General features: G+C 43.3%; 5 protein-coding genes across 7 annotated transcripts; 2 read left to right on the top strand and 3 right to left on the bottom strand.

The window, feature by feature from the left end:
* The first annotated feature begins 459 nt into the window (after window positions 1-459).
* Window positions 460-3545, top strand: LOC129589214 (sialin-like). 2 transcript variants are annotated; one of them, XM_055483802.1, is made up of 7 exons: window positions 460-784; window positions 1005-1121; window positions 1240-1346; window positions 1627-1851; window positions 2147-2215; window positions 2292-2976; window positions 3115-3545. In XM_055483802.1, the coding sequence occupies exons 1-7, from the start codon at window positions 697-699 to the stop codon at window positions 3348-3350; spliced, it is 1527 nt and encodes a 508-aa protein (XP_055339777.1). In that variant the 5' UTR covers window positions 460-696; the 3' UTR covers window positions 3351-3545. The 2 variants fall into 2 exon arrangements, with proteins under 2 accessions (XP_055339777.1, XP_055339779.1); XM_055483804.1 differs by lacking the exon at window positions 460-784 and having other exon boundaries at window positions 1005-1117.
* On the bottom strand, window positions 3341-6366 carry LOC129589215 (tyrosine--tRNA ligase, cytoplasmic-like). Its single transcript, XM_055483805.1, has 5 exons — window positions 6176-6366; window positions 5585-6004; window positions 4911-5245; window positions 4290-4556; window positions 3341-3929 (listed from the first exon to the last, which is right to left on the bottom strand). The coding sequence occupies exons 2-5, from the start codon at window positions 5967-5969 to the stop codon at window positions 3591-3593; spliced, it is 1326 nt and encodes a 441-aa protein (XP_055339780.1). The 5' UTR covers window positions 5970-6004; window positions 6176-6366; the 3' UTR covers window positions 3341-3590.
* Window positions 6367-6725: 359 nt separating this feature from the next.
* On the bottom strand, window positions 6726-7751 carry LOC129589139 (acylpyruvase FAHD1, mitochondrial-like). Its single transcript, XM_055483688.1, has one exon. The coding sequence runs from the start codon at window positions 7611-7613 to the stop codon at window positions 6948-6950; it is 666 nt and encodes a 221-aa protein (XP_055339663.1). The 5' UTR covers window positions 7614-7751; the 3' UTR covers window positions 6726-6947.
* A 131-nt stretch (window positions 7752-7882) lies between these two features.
* On the top strand, window positions 7883-10083 carry LOC129589097 (very-long-chain (3R)-3-hydroxyacyl-CoA dehydratase-like). The gene is made up of 3 exons (XM_055483625.1): window positions 7883-8471; window positions 8899-9524; window positions 9675-10083. The coding sequence occupies exons 1-3, from the start codon at window positions 8149-8151 to the stop codon at window positions 9875-9877; spliced, it is 1152 nt and encodes a 383-aa protein (XP_055339600.1). The 5' UTR covers window positions 7883-8148; the 3' UTR covers window positions 9878-10083.
* LOC129589095 (WD repeat-containing protein 19-like) lies at window positions 9740-19281 on the bottom strand. 2 transcript variants are annotated; one of them, XM_055483623.1, is made up of 20 exons: window positions 19018-19281; window positions 18571-18952; window positions 17606-17892; window positions 17202-17351; window positions 16910-17144; window positions 16295-16549; window positions 15901-16101; window positions 15440-15593; window positions 15209-15329; window positions 14799-15098; window positions 14214-14540; window positions 13390-13731; window positions 12542-12765; window positions 12349-12473; window positions 11915-12186; window positions 11417-11547; window positions 11084-11205; window positions 10876-10996; window positions 10391-10598; window positions 9740-10175 (listed from the first exon to the last, which is right to left on the bottom strand). In XM_055483623.1, exons 1-20 carry the CDS (start codon window positions 19030-19032, stop codon window positions 9954-9956), a joined length of 4194 nt encoding a protein of 1397 aa, XP_055339598.1. In that variant the 5' UTR covers window positions 19033-19281; the 3' UTR covers window positions 9740-9953. The 2 variants fall into 2 exon arrangements, with proteins under 2 accessions (XP_055339598.1, XP_055339599.1); XM_055483624.1 differs by lacking the exons at window positions 9740-10175; window positions 10391-10598; window positions 10876-10996 and having other exon boundaries at window positions 11417-11510.
* Window positions 19282-19476: the final 195 nt, after the last annotated feature.

Raw genomic sequence — 19476 nt, 5'->3', positions numbered from 1 at the left:
ACAGAATATGTCGACTCAAAAAACGAACTGCATCGTCAGATTGTCTTTCATAAAGTTATGAAAATCATTGCTAACGCGATAATATGAAAGAGTACTTACTGACGGGCGAGTATTACTAGCCATGTTTCCGTTACCTTTAACGGGGTGCAACTGGTGGTTTGCAAAACCAGATGTAAGTCATGTAACAGAGTTTGGTGACACATGTACAACCTGTGGTCACAATACCATATCAGTCAGGTCACGTTGGTCTTTACGTATTTTCGACCCGTAAATTTTCCCGCAAAATGCTAGTTTGACAATCACCGGAATGAATATGATAAGAAAACCACATCTCAGCGCTTGCAGTGTGTCAGCGGCGGAATCCGATGGCTAATTATCTGAAGCTAACACAAAGTTCATTAATAGCTACGATAAAATTAACACCTGTGGCTATGGGCTATGTTCTCAGTATCAGTTCAAAATAGTTAAATTTTGCTTGACGGTTGGCGATAAAGGACGCACTGCACCAGGGTACCTAGACAGGCTAGGCAAGACTACGGCACTTGTAAACATTCCCAGCAAGCCATCTCATTGCTGACGAAAATCACAAGCTGCACGCAGTCGGTTTCAACGCAGCTGCTAAATTTGCCATCTTCCCTGCGCTTATCATTAGTCAGCGCGGAGTGATTTTCTCCCATTCCTTGTTTCCCTGTGACAATGTCTTCTTCGATCCCAGATCTCAACGACATCCAGGAAAAATGTCAACTGCCGGTCCCGACATCCACCCCAGCAGCGCCTATCCGTGGTAAACGCAGGCTATACTGCTATTATGAACAAATTTACATCGTAATTTGTGCCGTAGAATAATACTACGGCTAATAATAACGGCCGTAGAATAATACTACGGTTTGCTAATAATTATTATTATTAGCAAACCTTGTTAGTATATATTGTACTAGTACTGTGTGCTACATAGCAATTGTTATGAAGTTTTCTCGCATGCCAAACCACTTGTGTCGATTTAGCTGACGATGCCCAGTCCCCGTGGTGTATCCCATCCCGTTATCAACTAGTGCTCTTCCTCTTCATGGGCTTCTTCGTCATGTTCTCCATTCGCGTCAATCTGAGTGTGGCCATTGTAGGTAAAAATTTTCCAGTTGAAGATGTCCGGTGACGGGCTCCGATTGCCGAACTGAGCAGCGCAAGCGCAATATCAGCATGGTATACGATTGTACCCGATGTTTTTCCTTACTATAACAGCTATGGTCAATACGACGGTCATCACTTCAAACGCCAGCATTAACATCACCGACGCATGTCCACGCCCAAACATCAACGACACGGGCACTGTACCGCATGCTGGAAAAGTAAGCACAAATGCAACTTACACTAATTGCACATATGAGCGTATTAATATGAAGTCTACATAATAATTATAATGATTTAATTACTACAGCGATTGATTGGTATTCTAGCAATTATTGCCCTTTGAAATTCGTATCTTACCGATTTTTGCTGCGTACGTACATGGTACACGATTCGAAGGGTTTTGGGAAATTCGACCAAGATAAAATATTATTTTCGGCATTATTTCTCGCTTGGATGGCCTTACCATCAGCTGAATATTAATATTTGTCGAATATGCAGTTTGACTGGGATGGAAAGACGCAAGGCTTGATTCTCAGTTCCTTCTTCTACGGGGTCATCCTAACGCAGATCCCCGGCGGATGGCTGTCCAAGCGGTTCGGCGCTAAACATCCTTTCGGCTTAGCCGTTCTCCTGTCGGGGCTGTTGGCCCTGTTCCAGCCGTTGGCGGCCAGTTGGCATTACGGGGCCCTTTTGACCCTTCGCGCACTGCAGGGCGTCGTCCAGGTAAGTAAGTAATACTAAGTACAGTATAGCGCATGCGGTATTTCGCAGCAGCCAAAGCACTGCGCTCCATTGTGTATAAGGATAAAATAATTATTTCTTAACCGTTATTAACAGTTCCTTAGATATTTCGCTCATATTATGTCATTTTAATCCGTCGAATTACGACGGCTCACGGAGATTTTCCTATTCAAATTGAGGTTAACAATGTGCAAACCACGATACATGGCGGTTATATGTAATTAGCGAGTGTTGCAGGCTTTGATAGTTGAGGTAATGTAATTTTATTCATTTTTAGGGAGTTAGTATGCCGGCCGCCCACCAGCTCATGGGCCTCTGGGCACCTCCCAACGAAAGGTCACGCATGGTATCCTGTGCATTTAGATTGTTTAAAGAATTCCCATCCAGCGCACGCAATCGCACAATAACAAGCTGTTTTGCAGGTAATGATCACATTCACCGGCATTCAAATCGGCACTGTCGTCGCCCTCATCCTCTCCGGCGTTCTCATTCAGAATCTGGGTTGGGAGAGCGGATTTTACTTTTTTGGCGGTTTGGCCTTCATCTGGTACGCCGGTTGGCTGTACTTCGCGTACGACTCCCCCTCCGTCCATCCCCGCATCACTCCCACGGAGAAACAGTTCATCCTGGACAGTATCGGTCACGCCCAGCCGCTAATGACCACAGCGGTACCCCAAACACCCTGGCGACAGATTCTAACTTCCCTGCCGGTATGGGCAATCTGCGTCGGTAATTTCGGGCATAATTGGGGCTTCTACACCCTCCTGACCAATATTCCATCATATCTGGGCAAGGTCCTTCACTATAACATCCAGTCGAACGGGATTATCTCGGCTATGCCGTACCTGGCCATGGCCGTTGTCATGCAGCTGGCCGGCTGGATGGGAGATGTGCTGCGACAGAAAAAGATCATCAGCGTGACGTGGATTCGACGCGGGTTCCATTTTGTGGGGCAAGTGTTGCCGGCTGGATGCCTGGTGGGATTGGGATTCATTGGGTGTGATCATAACGCAGCGGTGGCGTTTTTGATACTGGCGCTGGCGACCAATGGGATATCAAATGTCGGATTCACGGTGAACCACGTGGATCTCTCGCCCAAATATGCCGGTGTGTGCAGCCAATAGACATGAGCTTTCAGTAAATTGCATAAAAATAAAGAACAATACGTATTTATTACCAATTATTCGACGACGGCGGACCTGTTTTACTTCGACAGTTGTTTTTAAAACCTCAATTTGATTGAAGGAATTTTGATGGGATGGTCACAGACATGGGGATCCATTCCCGGAATCGTAGCGCCTTACCTAGTGGGATTACTTACCGATCCCGAAAACATGATTTCTCAGTGGCGAATTGTTTTTGCTATAGCTGCAGCCGTCTATTTCGTTACGTGTACGTTCTACGCGTTAACAGCATCTGGAGAACGTCAACAATGGGAACCACAACCGAATGCCGACAACAGCAACACAAGCAAACCATAAAATCCACTTGCCTGCTTGTTGAAAAAAGCAACACTTCTTTGCTCAATAATCTTTTGAACTAAATAATCTTCATTTCGTTCATACGATGCGAAAGCTGGTACAAACGACTACGTTTCGCTGTTTAACGGTACAAAATTCATGCATTAGCGGAAAATTGGAAAAACATCAATGCGAGCGGAAGCAAAAAATATTTCAGCCGACTAGCCAAATTGTATGACCCACACGAAAAATACGCACTAACTAAGTCGTTGTTGTCGCAGTCTCCGCCTGATCGCCCTGCCCTTCAACTCCATTTTCTCCGTTCTCTTTTACATTCCCATTCACTTTGGGATGTTTCTTGGTCTGTTTCTTCTTCTCGACAGTCCCATCACCGCTGGGCACATGCCCGTTTTTGGGTTTGGGCGCTGCCACGTTCTTAGTGGGCGTGGTTTTACTAGGCGGTGGTGGGTAGGCCTCCTGTGTTAGTTTCTTCAGTTCGGGATCTTCAAACTCCTCGCGGATGGGTTTCAGAAGGCGGTTAACGAAGACCGCCACGGCGCCTTTCAGATCGGCAGGATGCAGTTTTAATTCCATAAAATCCTAGAAGATATCAGACCAGGTGAATATGTAATCAGGGTAATCTGTCACTTCTATTCTTCACTCTGCAGATGATGATAGTCATCTTGTGTTATGCAAGCTTCTCCATAAAGATCAGCAGTTAAAATCGTTGAACACTTATCCATGCGCACAATACACGATACATGAAGTGATATAATTAATGCGACAGCCAGTTAAATAGAACGGCAAGCAAATGAAGCAACAAACACACAAGCAAAAGCAAATTCACTACTCGGCTATTTCCCTAAACCTGCATTGTGATACTTAACTGGTAAAGATCGCGAAAGACAAGCGACCGTTAATTACAAGATTTAAGTACATTGAAAGAAAGTGACAACTTACTTTTTCTAAATCTTCGAAGGTGGCATAGCTTATCGGTCCCCCATCCTGTGGTCGACGTTCCACCACGACAGCTGTTTCACCGAAAGTCTCTTGCGTGAGAGGAAACACCACTTGCTTACAAAAGGCCAGGACGCCGTTGCCTTCCGCATTGCCTGGTTCACAGAATGCCTTCTTCAATTTCTTTTTCACATCGGCTTCCGAATCGAGCAAATCAATTTTGCTGTCCTCCTCAGATGAACTCATTTTGGCACCGGTTAAACCCGGAACCTATACAGTACAAACCCTTTACGAGAGAATATCCCATACATTCAACATTCACTTTCAAACAGCAGCGGTAAACAGAAATCCGAAAATCTTAATGCAAGACAAGGCGGACTCGTTCTAGCTGTTATAGTCAAAAATTATCAAATAAAGCACAGCAAAAAAAATAAAGTGCAATTTCTAGACCCAAGGTAAAAAATGGGAAAACCAAAGAAGAAAATTTGATAGAATTATAAGCGAGTCTCGCACACAAAAATTATAACCTCCCTCTTTTAAATTAAATAAATGAGTACTACAGTTTATTAAAATTAAACCTAAAAAATAAACGAATATCTTTGGTAAACACGCAACACTGCTTACCATGGGATTCATTAAATGTATACGCTTTTTATAGCCCAACTGCGGCAAGTACTTCTCGGCGAAGGTGAAGATTTTGCGCTGATCCACGCCGCCGAATTGTGCATCCACCTTGAGATACTCCTCATCCAAGGCTTGCAATCCAGGGTACAGTAGCCCGGACAGCAGGGAGTTGGCCACTTGTTTGACAACCTCAGCGCCGGCCTTCTTCGCGTCATGCTCGGTGACCATGCTTGACATACGGTAAACATCCAACGTGTACTCGCGTTCAAGCTGATACTCCGACCCTCTTCGAAAGTTAAGCTTCTCAAGAGGTACACGGATGGAGCGCAGCATAGCTAATCAAGCAGAAAATGCACCTGATAGATAGCAAATTACTCATAGTTAATTAATTTACGAACCACATACAGTGAAAACGTACAAATTGCATCGCTAATGAAACAGCTATGTTTAATAAAATACACCAAAAATAAAATTATGTACAAGTGATAATGCAATATTAAAGCATGCTGAATTTGAACAGGATTTATCCATCTGGTTAATAATTCATCAATGATCATAAACTTCCATAACGTATTACACATAATTGTTACTTTGCACAAATTTGCAGAACGTAACGAAGTGCAAATTACAACAAAAACCTAAATCTAGTCTTTAAAAGACAAGTTGGTTGCTACCTTTGATAATTCGTTCATAATAGTTCGTCCTGTGCCTGAGCAGATTCCACGGGGCTTTCATATTATCCAGATATGCATGGAGATCAGCCAGCAGGATTGTCACTTCGCAGCCCGCTTTGAGGAAATCCGCAATCTTCATCATGGGCACAAAATAAGCAATATGCGGCCGACCCGTTGTTGCCGTTCCCCAGTACACCGTCAGATGGCGTTTCTCTTTATGGAGGACATCTACCAGGGCGTCCGCCCCCAGGACTTCCTGTAGATTCCGCGTAATTAGTGTCACATTCTTATTCGTGTCCTCGTCAAGTTCCTTAGTGAGAGCGGATAATTTATCCTTCCATGGATTCTCCACAGCGATTTCGCTGACGTCCCCATTGACTGCCATGGTTAAAACAGTACACGCTCAGGTTCCTGGTCAACCTGGAAATCACCATGTAATCAATGTAAACGTAGGCCAAGGTTGCACACGCTGACATAACCCGATCAACGATCATCCACCTAGACAAGCTGTGCGATGCAATGTGGCTACGCGGTTCACACTGATGATGCAATCTGCGTGGAATTAGCGCCCGAGTTACATGATCGACTTACCAGTGTGACACTTTTAATCACCAAGCGATCTTCACTTGCGGATCCCTACTCGTACCAAAAAAAACTGTTTGAAAATCGAAAAAAAGAGTAATGTAGGCAAGCCTGCCTGATGCGGTTAGAAAGTCACAAAAACCGAAACGCAAATTTAACCAATTAACCTCGATGAAAACTTGTGGCAGCTTGACGCAGACTGCTGTTAAGTACTTGCTCGTACACATCATAGGCTTCATTTCCGCCTTGGCGTGATGAATCACTGCAAAGTGCAAGCGTATGCCATGTACCGGTCTGGGTGGAGTCACATCATGCAGCCACCTAGGGCGGCCACCATGACACAATAAATTATTTTATTAATAAGTGAAATACGTATTTAGTAATAAAAATTACGTATGGTAAGTATTTTCTGTTTCGCCAAATCCTGGTGAAAATCGGACATAACAGCAAAAAAAGCGACAATCAAAACTTTATCATAATAAAGACACCATATTATTTGATTGAATAAGAACTGGTAGTGTTAACTGTTACGAAAGCAAACTAGTAATCAGCATCGACACATGGATCAAATCTTCATTAATCGCATTCACAATGTCCACCACACAAAAAATAAAAACATAAATCACACCTACAATGTCGGAAGTAAATAATCCCATCAGTCTAATCAATTTTTGTAAAAACTTCTCAAAATCAATAAAATCAGAATTCTCAACCATCCATAATAACAAATTTTCTGAAAATGCAAGGAGAAAGTGCCAACAGTAGCAATCAAACTAATGTATTAAGCGTCACTTTTGGCCACTTCGAACGACGCCTGCGACAACTCATCCAAACCGGCTTCGATAACATCACCTTCCTTTACCGGGCCAACTCCCGCCGGCGTCCCTGTGAGAATGACATCTCCAGGATACAGGGTAAAATAGTTACTAACATAGCTAATCAAATACGGCACCGAATAAATCATATCTTTGGTGCAACCATTCTGTCGTGTCTGCCCGTTGACTTTGCACCACAACTTCAAATTCTGCGGATCCGGCACACGATCCTTGTGGACGAAGGGTCCCACGGGGCAGGAGGTGTCGAAGCCCTTAGGGATAGTCCAAGGGAGGCCTTCTTTCTTGGCTTTATCTTGCAGATCGCGAGCGGTTATATCCAGCGCGATGGTGTATCCGGCGACATACTTCAGCGCTTCCGCCTCGGGAATCTTCTTGGCGGTCTTCCCGATGACGACGCCCAGCTCCACTTCGTGGTGTAGGTTCTGACAACCCGGAGGGAATTCAATTTTCTGGCCCTCTACGATGAAGGCCGACGTGGGTTTCATAAAGATAACGGGGTCCACTTTGGCGGCGGCGTAGCCCATTTCTTTCATGTGATCGGCGTAGTTTTTTCCCACGGCGATGATTTTCGACGCCAAGTCCACGAACTTCTCGAAATTCCTCCCGGACATCTCAGCAAAGCGATATTAAAAAACCGAAATTCAACAAAAGTTGACGTTTGAAAAACCTTGACAGATTGAACTGAAATAATTAGGAAACTGCGTACGAAAGAGAGATTGGATTAAACAGAAAAACGCATCAAGCTAAAGTTATGCAGAAAACTTCAAGCTAAAATCCGATCCCACAGGCCATAGCTGCGGCCCGTCTGTTATCGCAGATAACCAAAATTTCCCCCGCGAGCGGGCGCCGTTTTGCCCATGCAAATTACAGGAGGCTCTGTAGCAGCGGATGACGTTTTGCGGCTTTGCGGTTGCGAGAGAAATCCAGGAATCTTTTACTGACTTCTGAATTTTTCCTTCCTTCCGTTTTTTTTCATGCTGGGCATCTAGACATGTGAGGGATCGTTTGCAACCTTGCGGGAGACGTTTGCTGTATTTAAAGTTGCACCGTTGTTCTTCGTTCTGGCTGTTCGGTTAAGACGTTCACTAGATATTTCTGTTTCACATTTTGATTTCCTGATTACAATTTACAGCAGTATTAATTATTATGGATGCGAAACCTGGAATTCCCTTGGTGTACTGGGCTCAAAAAGACGATCGGATTTCTCTGCGAGTGGATGTGGAAGCTCATGGGCAGCCTGTCGTGACTACCACAGCGAAGCGTTTGGAATTTTCATGCGATGGGACTGCTCCGACGACAGGGCGTCGACGGTACGCCTTTGCCATTGATTTCTTCGCCGATATCGTTCCAGGCTCTGAAGGCTATGACATGAAGGCTCAAGGTAGTCGCGTGGACCTGATCATAAAAAAGTCCCAGAAAAACGATGAATACTGGCCAAGGCTGCATCGAGATGGAGCGAAACCTGCGTGGTAAGTTGTGAGTGGTACGCTGGAAGGCCGTGTAACTTAATCATGTTTGTTCGAATAATAATAATTGTACTCTTTTTCTACCTGTTAGGCTGCTAGCATTATAATTGGCTTCGGTTGATGTTGCAAAGTTCCGTTATTTTATCTGTAACTAATGATGTTTTTATTTTGTCAGCTGGACCCAGTGATAGCGATTAATTTGGAAACATTTGTTATTTTTCTCCGTTCTTGAACTTCTTGATTTTTGTTTACATATGTAACTTTGCTCACATTTGCGAGAATTTATTTCCGCGCTATGGTAGATGGATATATCGTTTTTGTGTCTGCATAAGATTTTTGGGATGGAAATCATGGAACTGTTTTCTACATAATCGTGTAAATCTTCGCAATGGTTAGAGAAAGTTTTCATCTTCAGCATCGAATATTACAGGCTTAAGATCGATTTCGACCGCTTCCACAGCGGCGAAGCGGAGAGCGAAGAGGAGAAAGAGCGCCACGACCCGGACCGTGAGCCAAACATGAAGAACACCGTGGACGAACTGTTAAAGAACATCAAAGACAAGCGCCCAAATTTCCGTGAGCCCGGCTTGGACTTCAAGAAAATGTACTTGACGGCCTACAACACCTTCATGTTGCTGGGCTTTTTCGGCATCTTCGTTTCCCTGATCCGCAACTACGTGCAGGAGGGATCGGATTTCTATCAGCGTACCTATCACACCGTGGGACTAAATGTGCGCATCATGCAAATCGCGCAGTGCGCGGAGATTGTTCATGCCGCACTGGGTCTGGTCAAGACTAGTCCGTTGAGTTCGCTGTTGCAGAGCACCGGTCGGTTGGTGGCTCTGCATGTCATCGTCTTTGAGCCGTATCTGCAGACACTGCCGGCAGTGTACTGGTTGTTTGTGGCGTGGTCGGCGGTGGAATTGATTCGCTATCCGTATTATTTGGCACAGCTGCATGGATACGTTCCGGAAATGTTGAAAGTGCTGCGGTATACCAGCTGGATTGTTCTGTATCCCATGGGGATGATTCTGGAGGCGATTATTTATTTGCAAGGTTTGTTGATAGATAAAAAGTATCTGTCCATACTTATAATTCTTTGAAAGAAATTCCATTCTTGTTCAGTTTTTTTTGGATTGTTGAAAATTGTGTCTTGACTGCTTATCTCAATACATAATTCCATTAACCGAGCGGATTTTTTTGCAGCGCTGGAGGCGTATCCTCTGACGTATCCTGGCGCGTTGTTTCATTTGGGCAGCAAGAGTATCACAGTGGCCCATTTTATTGCCTTGTATCTCTTCATCTTCCCGGTTGGTTGCATATTCATGCTCCGCTACATGTTCTACCAAACCAAAAGCCAGTTGTTCGCCAAAAAGGGCGCCAGCCGTCCAAGCAAGAAAGTGCAATAACGGAATGGATTTTGCTCGCATCCCAGAGATTTTATTTACTAATTTAAAACCAGTTTCCACGTAGTTTAATGCGTTTCTAAGTTCTTTCTTCTCCAATAAACTGTAGCATTTCGATACGTTTAAAAAAAGCATCGGTTTCTTCGTTGTCGAATGGACGGATGTTTTGTGGATGCCAAGGGGTGGAACATAAAGGGCATGATTGTAGACCCCGTGATAAGGCGGTAACGATTTCGGAATAGATTCCTGGCATTTCACAAGATGGGCATAATGTGAAGTCCACTCGAATCACATGCATTCCCTTGAAAAATGCCAGAAATATTTCGGAATGTGATAAATTTCAGACCATTATTTATGGCCAATGTTACTGCATGCGTTATTCCTGACGAAATTGCTTAATAGATTTGAGCAGCGTTAGATTCTGAGTCTGTATGTTGTAACCAGCGTACATTTGTCGATAGCTACGTAGCGATAAACTAGAGTTGTCGCTTTCCTGTTTTTACTGCCCGGGCATACCGTTAGAATGCAGAAGGGCACCCGGATTTTGCACAACGGGCAGACCAGTTGGCTTTTAGGAAATTTGTGGTTGGCGAAAGGGCATGCGGTCAGCGTGTCTTCCTCCTCTGTGGCACGATCACCTTTACGAAGGATATTGAGGATTTTCGATTCGTACTTCTCTGTGATCATGCTGCGGTTTTCCGGTTGCATCAGGATTAAAGCGAACCTGCTCCAACAACAACAGATCATTATGGCATCTCTGATTAATTTGCAGTACTTCAAGTACCCGTATCGATGTGCATAGTTGTTTTGCTTTCTTAAGTCTGTTACTCTTGTACGTTAAAAAAGTATACGTTAAAAAATTACATACGTTAAAAACGTTTACGCTAAAAAAGGTTATCATTAAGCTACTGTACAATAGTACAGAAATTCCATAACTTGTTATTTGGCTGATCTTAACACTACTCTAGGCATAAGATGTAGTGATCTCTAATGCAACGCACTCCATGGCTGTTTTGTTGAGATTGCATTTGGCACATTCCAGCACGGCGGACAGGAGAAAACGACTGGCATCTTTTGGGAATTTGTTCAGATTCCGGCAAATGCGTATCAACATCCGTGCCACTACAAACATCCAGAGAAAAATGGTATATGCCGCAAGTAGAAGGGGGATATACAGTAAGGTGAGTCAACAATGCTGACAATATTTACCGATTTCGTGTTGTTTTAAAGTGTACATCACCGTGCTGACAGCGTGACTGTGGACCAGTGTCAGTAAATCCACCAGCTGACCGGATGGAGTATGTGACGTTCGTACGATTTTATCGTAGGCTCTGCATGAGAACAAAGGCAAATCAAAATAATCCAATATTTTTTCCGGTGCAGAATATTTGAACAGTCAACACGTTGATTAGTGGAATTTGCACATTGAGCAGTATTAAGCAAATATAAATGAATTTTAAAACATAGGTTAAAATTATAAGAGAAAACAATACTTATGGTTCAGATGTACATTACCTGCAAATAATTATTGAAGATTGTTACCTGAAAAGAGTTTTGTGAGCCTCCTTATAATCTCCATTCTTCAGATGGTGGTCAGCAACGAGTAACGCAATGCGGTCAGCTTCGTGTAGCTGCCCTGAAAGCAGGTACAAATCCAAGAGATATTTTTCGTCCTGCAGCCAGAAGAAACTTTTTGGATAAGTCATAAGAAGTCTTAGTTACCACTGCCGTAAGATTTCGCAAATAAACCCTTTACTTTTTTAAAACCAAGCTTACTCTCTTATGGTCTTTTTCAAACATGCCATTAAAGTTATGTCAGCAAATTCCAACACCCCCAAAAACAAAATAACGTTATATAATATGCCAGTTCAAAATTTTTCTAACATCCACCATACGCAAAATTGTCAACAACTGTCTTCTGCACCATAATTATAAACCTTTACTTGAAATGCACAAATAAGAGACAAACACTTTCTTACTTCATATTTTTCAAATACACTATCATAAATACTTCTTTAATACTTCCACATTAACACTGACCCGAGGATTCCCGTCTTCGCTGCCGAGGAGGAACTGCGATGTTTTCTCAGTGGTGGCGGTGTCGTTGGCTTTCACCGTGGCTGCCACCAACAATTCCAGCAACTGCTTTTCCGCCGCAGGTTGGCCTTTCTTTTTGACGGCGCTCAGCAACAAATCCACCGCTCTTTGCGATTTATGAGCCTGACTGAAAAAGTGCGAGGCATTGACGATATCCCGCTTATCCTCGTAATATCGGGCTATTTTCTCGTAAAGATGCGCGGGATGATCGTTTCCTGAAGAGCATATTATCAACAAAATTTATCAAGTTGGCGTATAATTTTATTTTATTCCCTTGGTTTACATAGTACTGAAAGATTCCCTTGGTTTACATAGTACTGAAAGATACCATAGTCCTTCCGCCCTTGATTGTTAACTAAAATTTTTATTTTTCTTACCGATGACCTGGGCAAATACGTCCATCTGATTGAACTGCCTAGCTGTCAGAAATGCTTCTTCTCCACGATTAGATATTAGTAAGTAACGGATAGCGGAGGGAAAATCTTTCAGCTTCATGAAATGCCTACGACAACCGGAAATCACGCTCAATACAGTACCGAAGTAATATTTTGCATAAACATGTCAGCTTACGCCGCAACCATTTTGGCGCCTTCTTGTGATTTGGTCCTGTCGACAATTTCTATGGCCAGATCCGTACGGTTGAGCCCTTCCAGAAGGATTTTTACCATGGCGTCATATTCACCGGCAGCTTCGTAGAGTTTTATAGCGCCCTTATGGTCGCCGGCTGATTCCTTGGCGGCCGCCAGCTGAACTTTCAACGGAATAGAATCCGTTTGGTTGATGACCTCTTCCGCCTGAAATTTGTACCATTTTAATTAACGTCTTCAGTGCTGGCCCATATTAGGTATTGCACTGTTATTGGCTTTGCAGAATAGACACATTTCTTCCATTTTATCCAGGCACACTGTGGCAGTCATCGTTGTTCTGCTTGTGATGATACTTTGTAAGGTTACAACCCTTACAATTAGTAAAATAAATAAATTAACGCAAACTAAAGAACCGATTTTTGATGTAAGTTAATAACAGCAACTGTGCCAACCGAATGGAGGAGATCAACCGAATTTGGATGATAAATAAATTACGGCTAACTTTGGGCTGTAGGTATGTATACAGCAACTGAAAAATATAACAACTTCCGCTGCAAACACTTTGCACGGGATTGTGTGATATGCTGCATTATTTTTTTTCGAGCTGACTTCAGTCGGTTCAGTGGCTTTGTTGAAGCATTTCCCGGTCTGTGGTGTATACAGACCTGTATCGTACAACAGATCGAGATCTTGGATATACAGAATACGCATATTGTATCAAATGCATCGCAATACGGAATGCAAATGCTGATTACCAAATTATTTGCGTTTATATTGTCACTGTTCTCCAAACTGCAAAAAAGGGCATGTTATTAAACCCTATGGCCTTACCAGTTTCATTTCGCGTGCTTTCAAGTACATTGTAGCTGTTTTGAAGAAATTCCCGCATTCCTTGTACAGTCTCCCGGCTTCCTTATAATGTTTGCCCTCTTCCACGATGCCGGCACATTCCTCGGTCAGTGCGGGATTTTTCACTTCCTGGCACAATGCGAACCCTCGCGACAGATCGTTCATCCTGAAAGACACCTTGGCCAGACCGTGTTTGCACGCAACCTTCAACTCGAAGTCATCATCACTGGCTAGTGACAATGCGCGTTCGTAGTTGATCAATGCTTCAGGGTAATCGCCAAGGAATTCTAACTGCTGCGCATGCTGTTGACAAGCATATCCCACCTTATAACAGAAAACGCTGATTCTTTTATACAATTTACGTGGTCAAATGAACGTCAAATAAAAATTAATGATTAACTCAAAATCACTAAGGGTATATGTGTTTACATCGGATGCGTTCATCACTTCAATTCCTGCTGTTGAAAACATATTTTAAAATCTCTCCCTTAAAAGCAACAGGTGCATACTTGTACTCGTCGTCCACATAAACGACCAGATTAATGTGTTGAGTTTGCCTTTACTAAATTATTTTTTTCCGCGCTTTGATTCATAGTTCGTACACTGGACTTCAAAATGATGTTACTGCATACCCATCATGTGCTACGGTTGTGATGTAACACTACGGTAACATCCACAACCGTTACACGGTTGTGGACGTAACACTTAATTTTATGAAGTCCACTGTATATTTCTATCTCGCACTTCAAAGTAAGCTGTAAACTGGCATGTTTAAAAATAAGAACGCGTAAGACGAATTTGCCTACCTTGTCGGGGGCATGCATTTCCGCCAGAGCGATGGCCCGTTCCCACTGCATCAGATCCGAATAAATATCCAAAACGGTCAGCGGATCATGTGCCTGCAGAAACCACTTGCAGGCCAATTCGGGTTGGTTGTCCACCAGTGCCATGTAGCCACACAGGCGCTGAATGTTCTCCAGATCACGATAGCGCTCAATGCTGGTGACCTTATCATAGCATCCGCTCTCCCGATACAACGCGATCGCTAAAGGTAAATCCAGATTGCGCAGGCACTCACCGGCAATGGAAGGAAGAAGATCCTTCCAGCCTTCTTTCTTGCAGATTTGCGCAGCCTAAAAATGCCCCTGAAATTCTTGGTCGATATCATTACAACGGTAATCGTGTGAGCCTACGAACGGCATTGGACAACGCAAAGAGATCGATATGATTGGTGGAAAATAATTATATCGTACGCTTGGTAACATATGCTTATTTGCAAGTTTAAAGACAGCGGAATTACTACTGTACTACTGTACAGTGTACATGAATACTACATACGTGTGTACAATACACTGAACGAATTGTAGTATTCATAATTTTATGAAGTTCACCTCGCGGTACCGGTGCAGATTTCGCAGCTTGTCTACATCATCTTTCGTAGGCGTTGTGGTCATTTCTACTGGATAATTCTGCGGAAAAACACTGAGTTTCCGGATGTGCGGCACACCGTTCAACAAGGTAACAAGATTTCCACTGTTAAATCCAATAATGCATTCGTTTCGCTGCACTTGATCGGCATTTTTTGACGGCGCTTTGACTTCTTCAACCACATGACCGAATATCGTATTGGCGATCGAAATAAAGCACTGAGCATGGGTGTGATCGTACACGACAAAATTAATGGCGAAATCCTGAAAAACGGTTTTCTTAATATATAATAGGCTGCAAGGTAAAAAAACAATGGTTCATCGTTATGCAAATATGTCAGTTAATTTTTAACGATAAGTTATATATCTCTTGCCTGTACACTCCAGTCAAAATGTAATCCATTCGGTTTCCCGTTGAATCCTTCCACCTTTATACTGATTTCTTGTATTATGTTGTAGAGATAAATGGCGTTGGCAACATCAAGATACGCTACACTTCAGACAACACGTATTCCTGTCACTGCTTCATAATCGTCGTCGCTATGAAGCCTTCATTCTAACATGATTTGGTTAGCGACGATTGGACGGTTAACCGTTACACTTACATTGCGTCATCCTCCTTTAGAAAAATTTGAATAATTCCGCAAGTGTGATGCAGTGCTGCTTCGTACTTTTGCACATTTAGAGACAAGAAGCCCAATGTTCCTGTCGATGTTCCGAAATAAACATTCGTATCGGCCAATGCCATGCACGATACGTCTGCAATATGTAAAAATTAACTTGATAAGCTTTTTAGCGAAATCTGTAATTATGGACTTATGGTTGCTGTCGGAATATGCGCCACGGCTGCGAAATTAGCATTTTTTTTAACCGAAGAAATCTAAACGGGTAGATGAAAGCTTTTCGTCTCATCTGTTTATTAGCGGTCACACGGTTCCCCTTTATGACTTAATTATGCGGTCAACTACAGTTAGTTTTTTCATTTATATGAAATTACAAAGATTTTTCGGGTAAGTTAATTCCACATGATTTCAAATTCTTAACCCATTCTTAGGTCGTATCGTACTGTTAATAATATCCAGTGCAGTGATTGTTTCCTCCACGTGGGACAGAAACACCGTTGGATCTGGATGCAGTTTATGCGTTAAAATTCGGCCATCAGTCAGCAAGAGCACCGCAGTATTCCAGCTCAACTGAATGGATTGCACGCTGCCGGCATACTCATATCGTCCCAGTATTTCGAATGCCGGTGTCTCCAATGAGGCATCTAGCGATAGCAAAATCTCAGTTAAGCACTCAATTTTTTCCGTCATAATGCATTCCTCATTTTGTCTGCAACTTTACGGCTAAGCTAGATTTCTCGTGAATTCAGTACATTTCTAATTCAGTACAGTTCAAATTCACGCAAAACCTTATAGCTCGTACTTTGCGCAAGATGCGTAATTCTAATATCCTCGTACTTGGTTCAATGTAGTAAACAACCAAATTATTCATAACCGCCGCGAAGTTTTGCGGACCCAGAGCCACCATGGCCGGCTCAAATTTACACGACACCGTGCCGGTGACCTCGGACAACGTCGGCATACTGGCAATATTAAAGGCTTCCAAGGAGACCATGTAGCAGGCTTTATTTCGCCAAACACATCCAATATCCGGCACTTTGGTTAAAAAGACAAAACCCTGTCCGTTCCCACCAATGGCGGCCAACAGAGCACCTACAGCAGAAAACACTGGTTTGCTATACCATATTATACGCCGATGCACTATTTTAGCTATTTTTTAAAGGTTTAATCGCAGTTGAGACAAGAGGAAAAACGCCTCCATTTTTCATACGTATTATTATGTGTTTGCTCACTTTAGTGCTCGTGGCTACATGTATCTGCCGGATTTAGAAAATGTATCAATTTCAAAATGTTGCTAAAATTTATTGTCAGTTATGCAGTGTTATTATGGCCGTATGACTGGAAATGTGCATGTAAAACTCATGTAGTCTAGCACATAAAATCAATGATTTAAACAAAAACGGCTTTGAAGCAAAGGATCTTCAAAGAAACAGATATACGCGGATACATTACCGTCCGAGGTCCACTTCAGTTTTAGCATATGCGATCCATCCGGTAGCGGCAGTTCCGACATTTGCGATTTACTCACATCGCTGTGGAATATTTTGATGTGGCTGTGCGAACAAATGGCAAAACGCGACCCGTCCATCACAGCGGCCATATCGACGATTTTATTTTGAAAGACATTGGAGTGCTGCAGTTCTTTGCCTTGTTCGTCGGGATGCGAGGATACCCAGATAAGAATGCCCTGCAATTGGTCAGTTAACTCGAGTCAGCAGAAAATATCCAGAAATTCACAACCAACTTTTTGAAAGCACAAAACAACGTAGCCATCGCCGAACCACGTGTACTCCGATATGTCACCGTAATCCGTTTTGAATGAATACTGGAGTGACCGGTTTTCGTCTTCCAGGTTGAACAAAACCAGCGTCTTCCGGTTGGCCACACAACACAGCTACAATAAAATATTAACAATTCAACCCAATCAAAAAATTGTTTAACATAACTGATATACGATCAAAAAGAAAAAAATGTTGAACGGCAGACACAGCTCAAAAGATGTAAAAAAAAGAAATGAGTTTATTACAAGTTCTCGGGCGTAATAAATATTCAAAATCACACAAATTAATGCCTGCAGTTTGGCATTTTTCACATTTCTTCGCAATTTTTTAGACAAGGTTGGCTTAATTTACAGATTACACATCGTACCGTGTTTTCCCGTCGCAACCCCGTCTGGACAAATTTACTGGAGGCAAATTGCAGTCGGTGGACGTTTCCATAAGGGCACTCGCGGGGCGTCAGCACTTTCTCGCCGTGACAGTCGATAAAGACAATCCGCGACATTTGCCCGGCATCGCCGCCCGAGGCCGGCCCGGCGGAACTGCAACTGGCCAGGATCCCATCGGCACTCCACGCCGCATCACTGATAACCCCGTTGTGGTCGCCGCGCACCACCGTACGTTTATCGCTGGATTTATCCAACAGCACAATAATTCCTATCAAATAAACCAAGTTAATTAAGACAGACGCCGAAATATCGGGATACCCAGTGAACGACTTTTTCCAGCTTTCCTGCTGAAAAAATGTTGAAGTATGCAAGTCATGTTCGTTCTACGCTCTTATAAAAATCTATCGAATTTTAAAACAGTTTAACAACACGCCATTTTTCGGAAAAACACACCGTTGTTCGTCGGAAATGACACATCTGCTGTTTAAGCTGTTGTAGATTTATTGTTATGGTTGGGACCGTTGGGTGATCCGTGATCGGTAAACACGAGCAACGTGCACAAACGTTCAGACGGGAATTCGCATGGAATTTAGCGGCTTACAGTAAGTGAACTCCGCGGCACGGGTTTTGGCTTTGTGCATGGACATTTTTAAAATTCACTCATTTTCTCCCTTTTTTATTTTGTAGATATCCATTCATTATGCCCGTACACACATCCCAAACCGATGCAAATAGCGAACGAACACCCGTGGGCCGTGATACGCAGCATCGACTTAAATTATTAATTTTAATACAGTAAAAAGTACAGATAAGCGACGTTTGGCAGCTGGTAATGTACAAATTCATTTTCAGATACAAATTTCAAAATACAAAAGTACAGACGCCACACAACACCTGTCCATACCAAACCCTTAAAAAACCAGATCTTTTAAACAGAACCTCTTACCACTGGAATAGGCCACCGCTAATACATCCATCACCGGCGACCAGCCCATCCACGTGACCTTTCCCAGATCCTCGCCCGCCGCCACGGCCCCCTTCTCCATGCTGAGCGTGGGCTGGCCCGGCGTCCACAGATAGAGCGCCGTGCTGGCGCCCTGACTGCATGCCAGACTGAGACACAGTCCGTGGCGACTCCAGGCCAGATGCGAGCAGGGCGCCGGTAGAGACAACTCCCGGGTCTGTTTGGCCGGCCGGTCGTACAGCAGGATGCGCTTCTCCAGGGGCGAACCCACCGCCAGATAGTGGGACTGTGTGGGCTGCCATTCCAGGAAGAGTTCGTCGCGGTGCTTGTCACGCAGGAAATCGGAGGTGATCGTGAAGAAGGCCTGCGACGAATTATGTACATTATTTGAAAACAGTTTTTCCCTTTGAAATTGTGGATATTTCATACCTTCGTCCCACTCATTACTACATGTGCACAAAATTCATACAAATCATGACAATATTATTTGGGTTGGTAGGCCGCAGAATGAGCGTAAACAGGATAGGTGCAGCGAAAACGGGACGATAATTATAAAAACTGGTATCAGTAAACGGCCATTCTTGATAGAAAACTTCAGCTAGAAGATGCTATCAAAAGTCTTTACGGACATTTGAAGGATGAACGTATACTAATTAATTAATATTGTTATTAAAATCTAGTCGATATATATGCTCAGGAGTCAGGATCTAACACCACACTAACCTGTGTGTGGAGCGGTTTGGGCTGTGATGATCCAGAAAACTGGATGACGCATGAATTGATTGGTTGCTGTCTACAGGCGCACACTTCCCTACCTGGAGCAGTTACACTACTGACCGTGTATTATGTGTCAGTACATTGTAAAATCTATCTACAAGTATCATTGCG

Source organism: Paramacrobiotus metropolitanus, unplaced genomic scaffold (assembly GCF_019649055.1).
Source record: "Paramacrobiotus metropolitanus isolate TYO unplaced genomic scaffold, Prichtersi_v1.0 Parri_scaffold0000033, whole genome shotgun sequence".
Lineage (NCBI taxonomy): Eukaryota > Metazoa > Tardigrada > Eutardigrada > Parachela > Macrobiotidae > Paramacrobiotus > Paramacrobiotus metropolitanus.
Note: the sequence above shows the minus strand (reverse complement) of the source record. Positions and strands in the feature narration are given on the sequence as shown.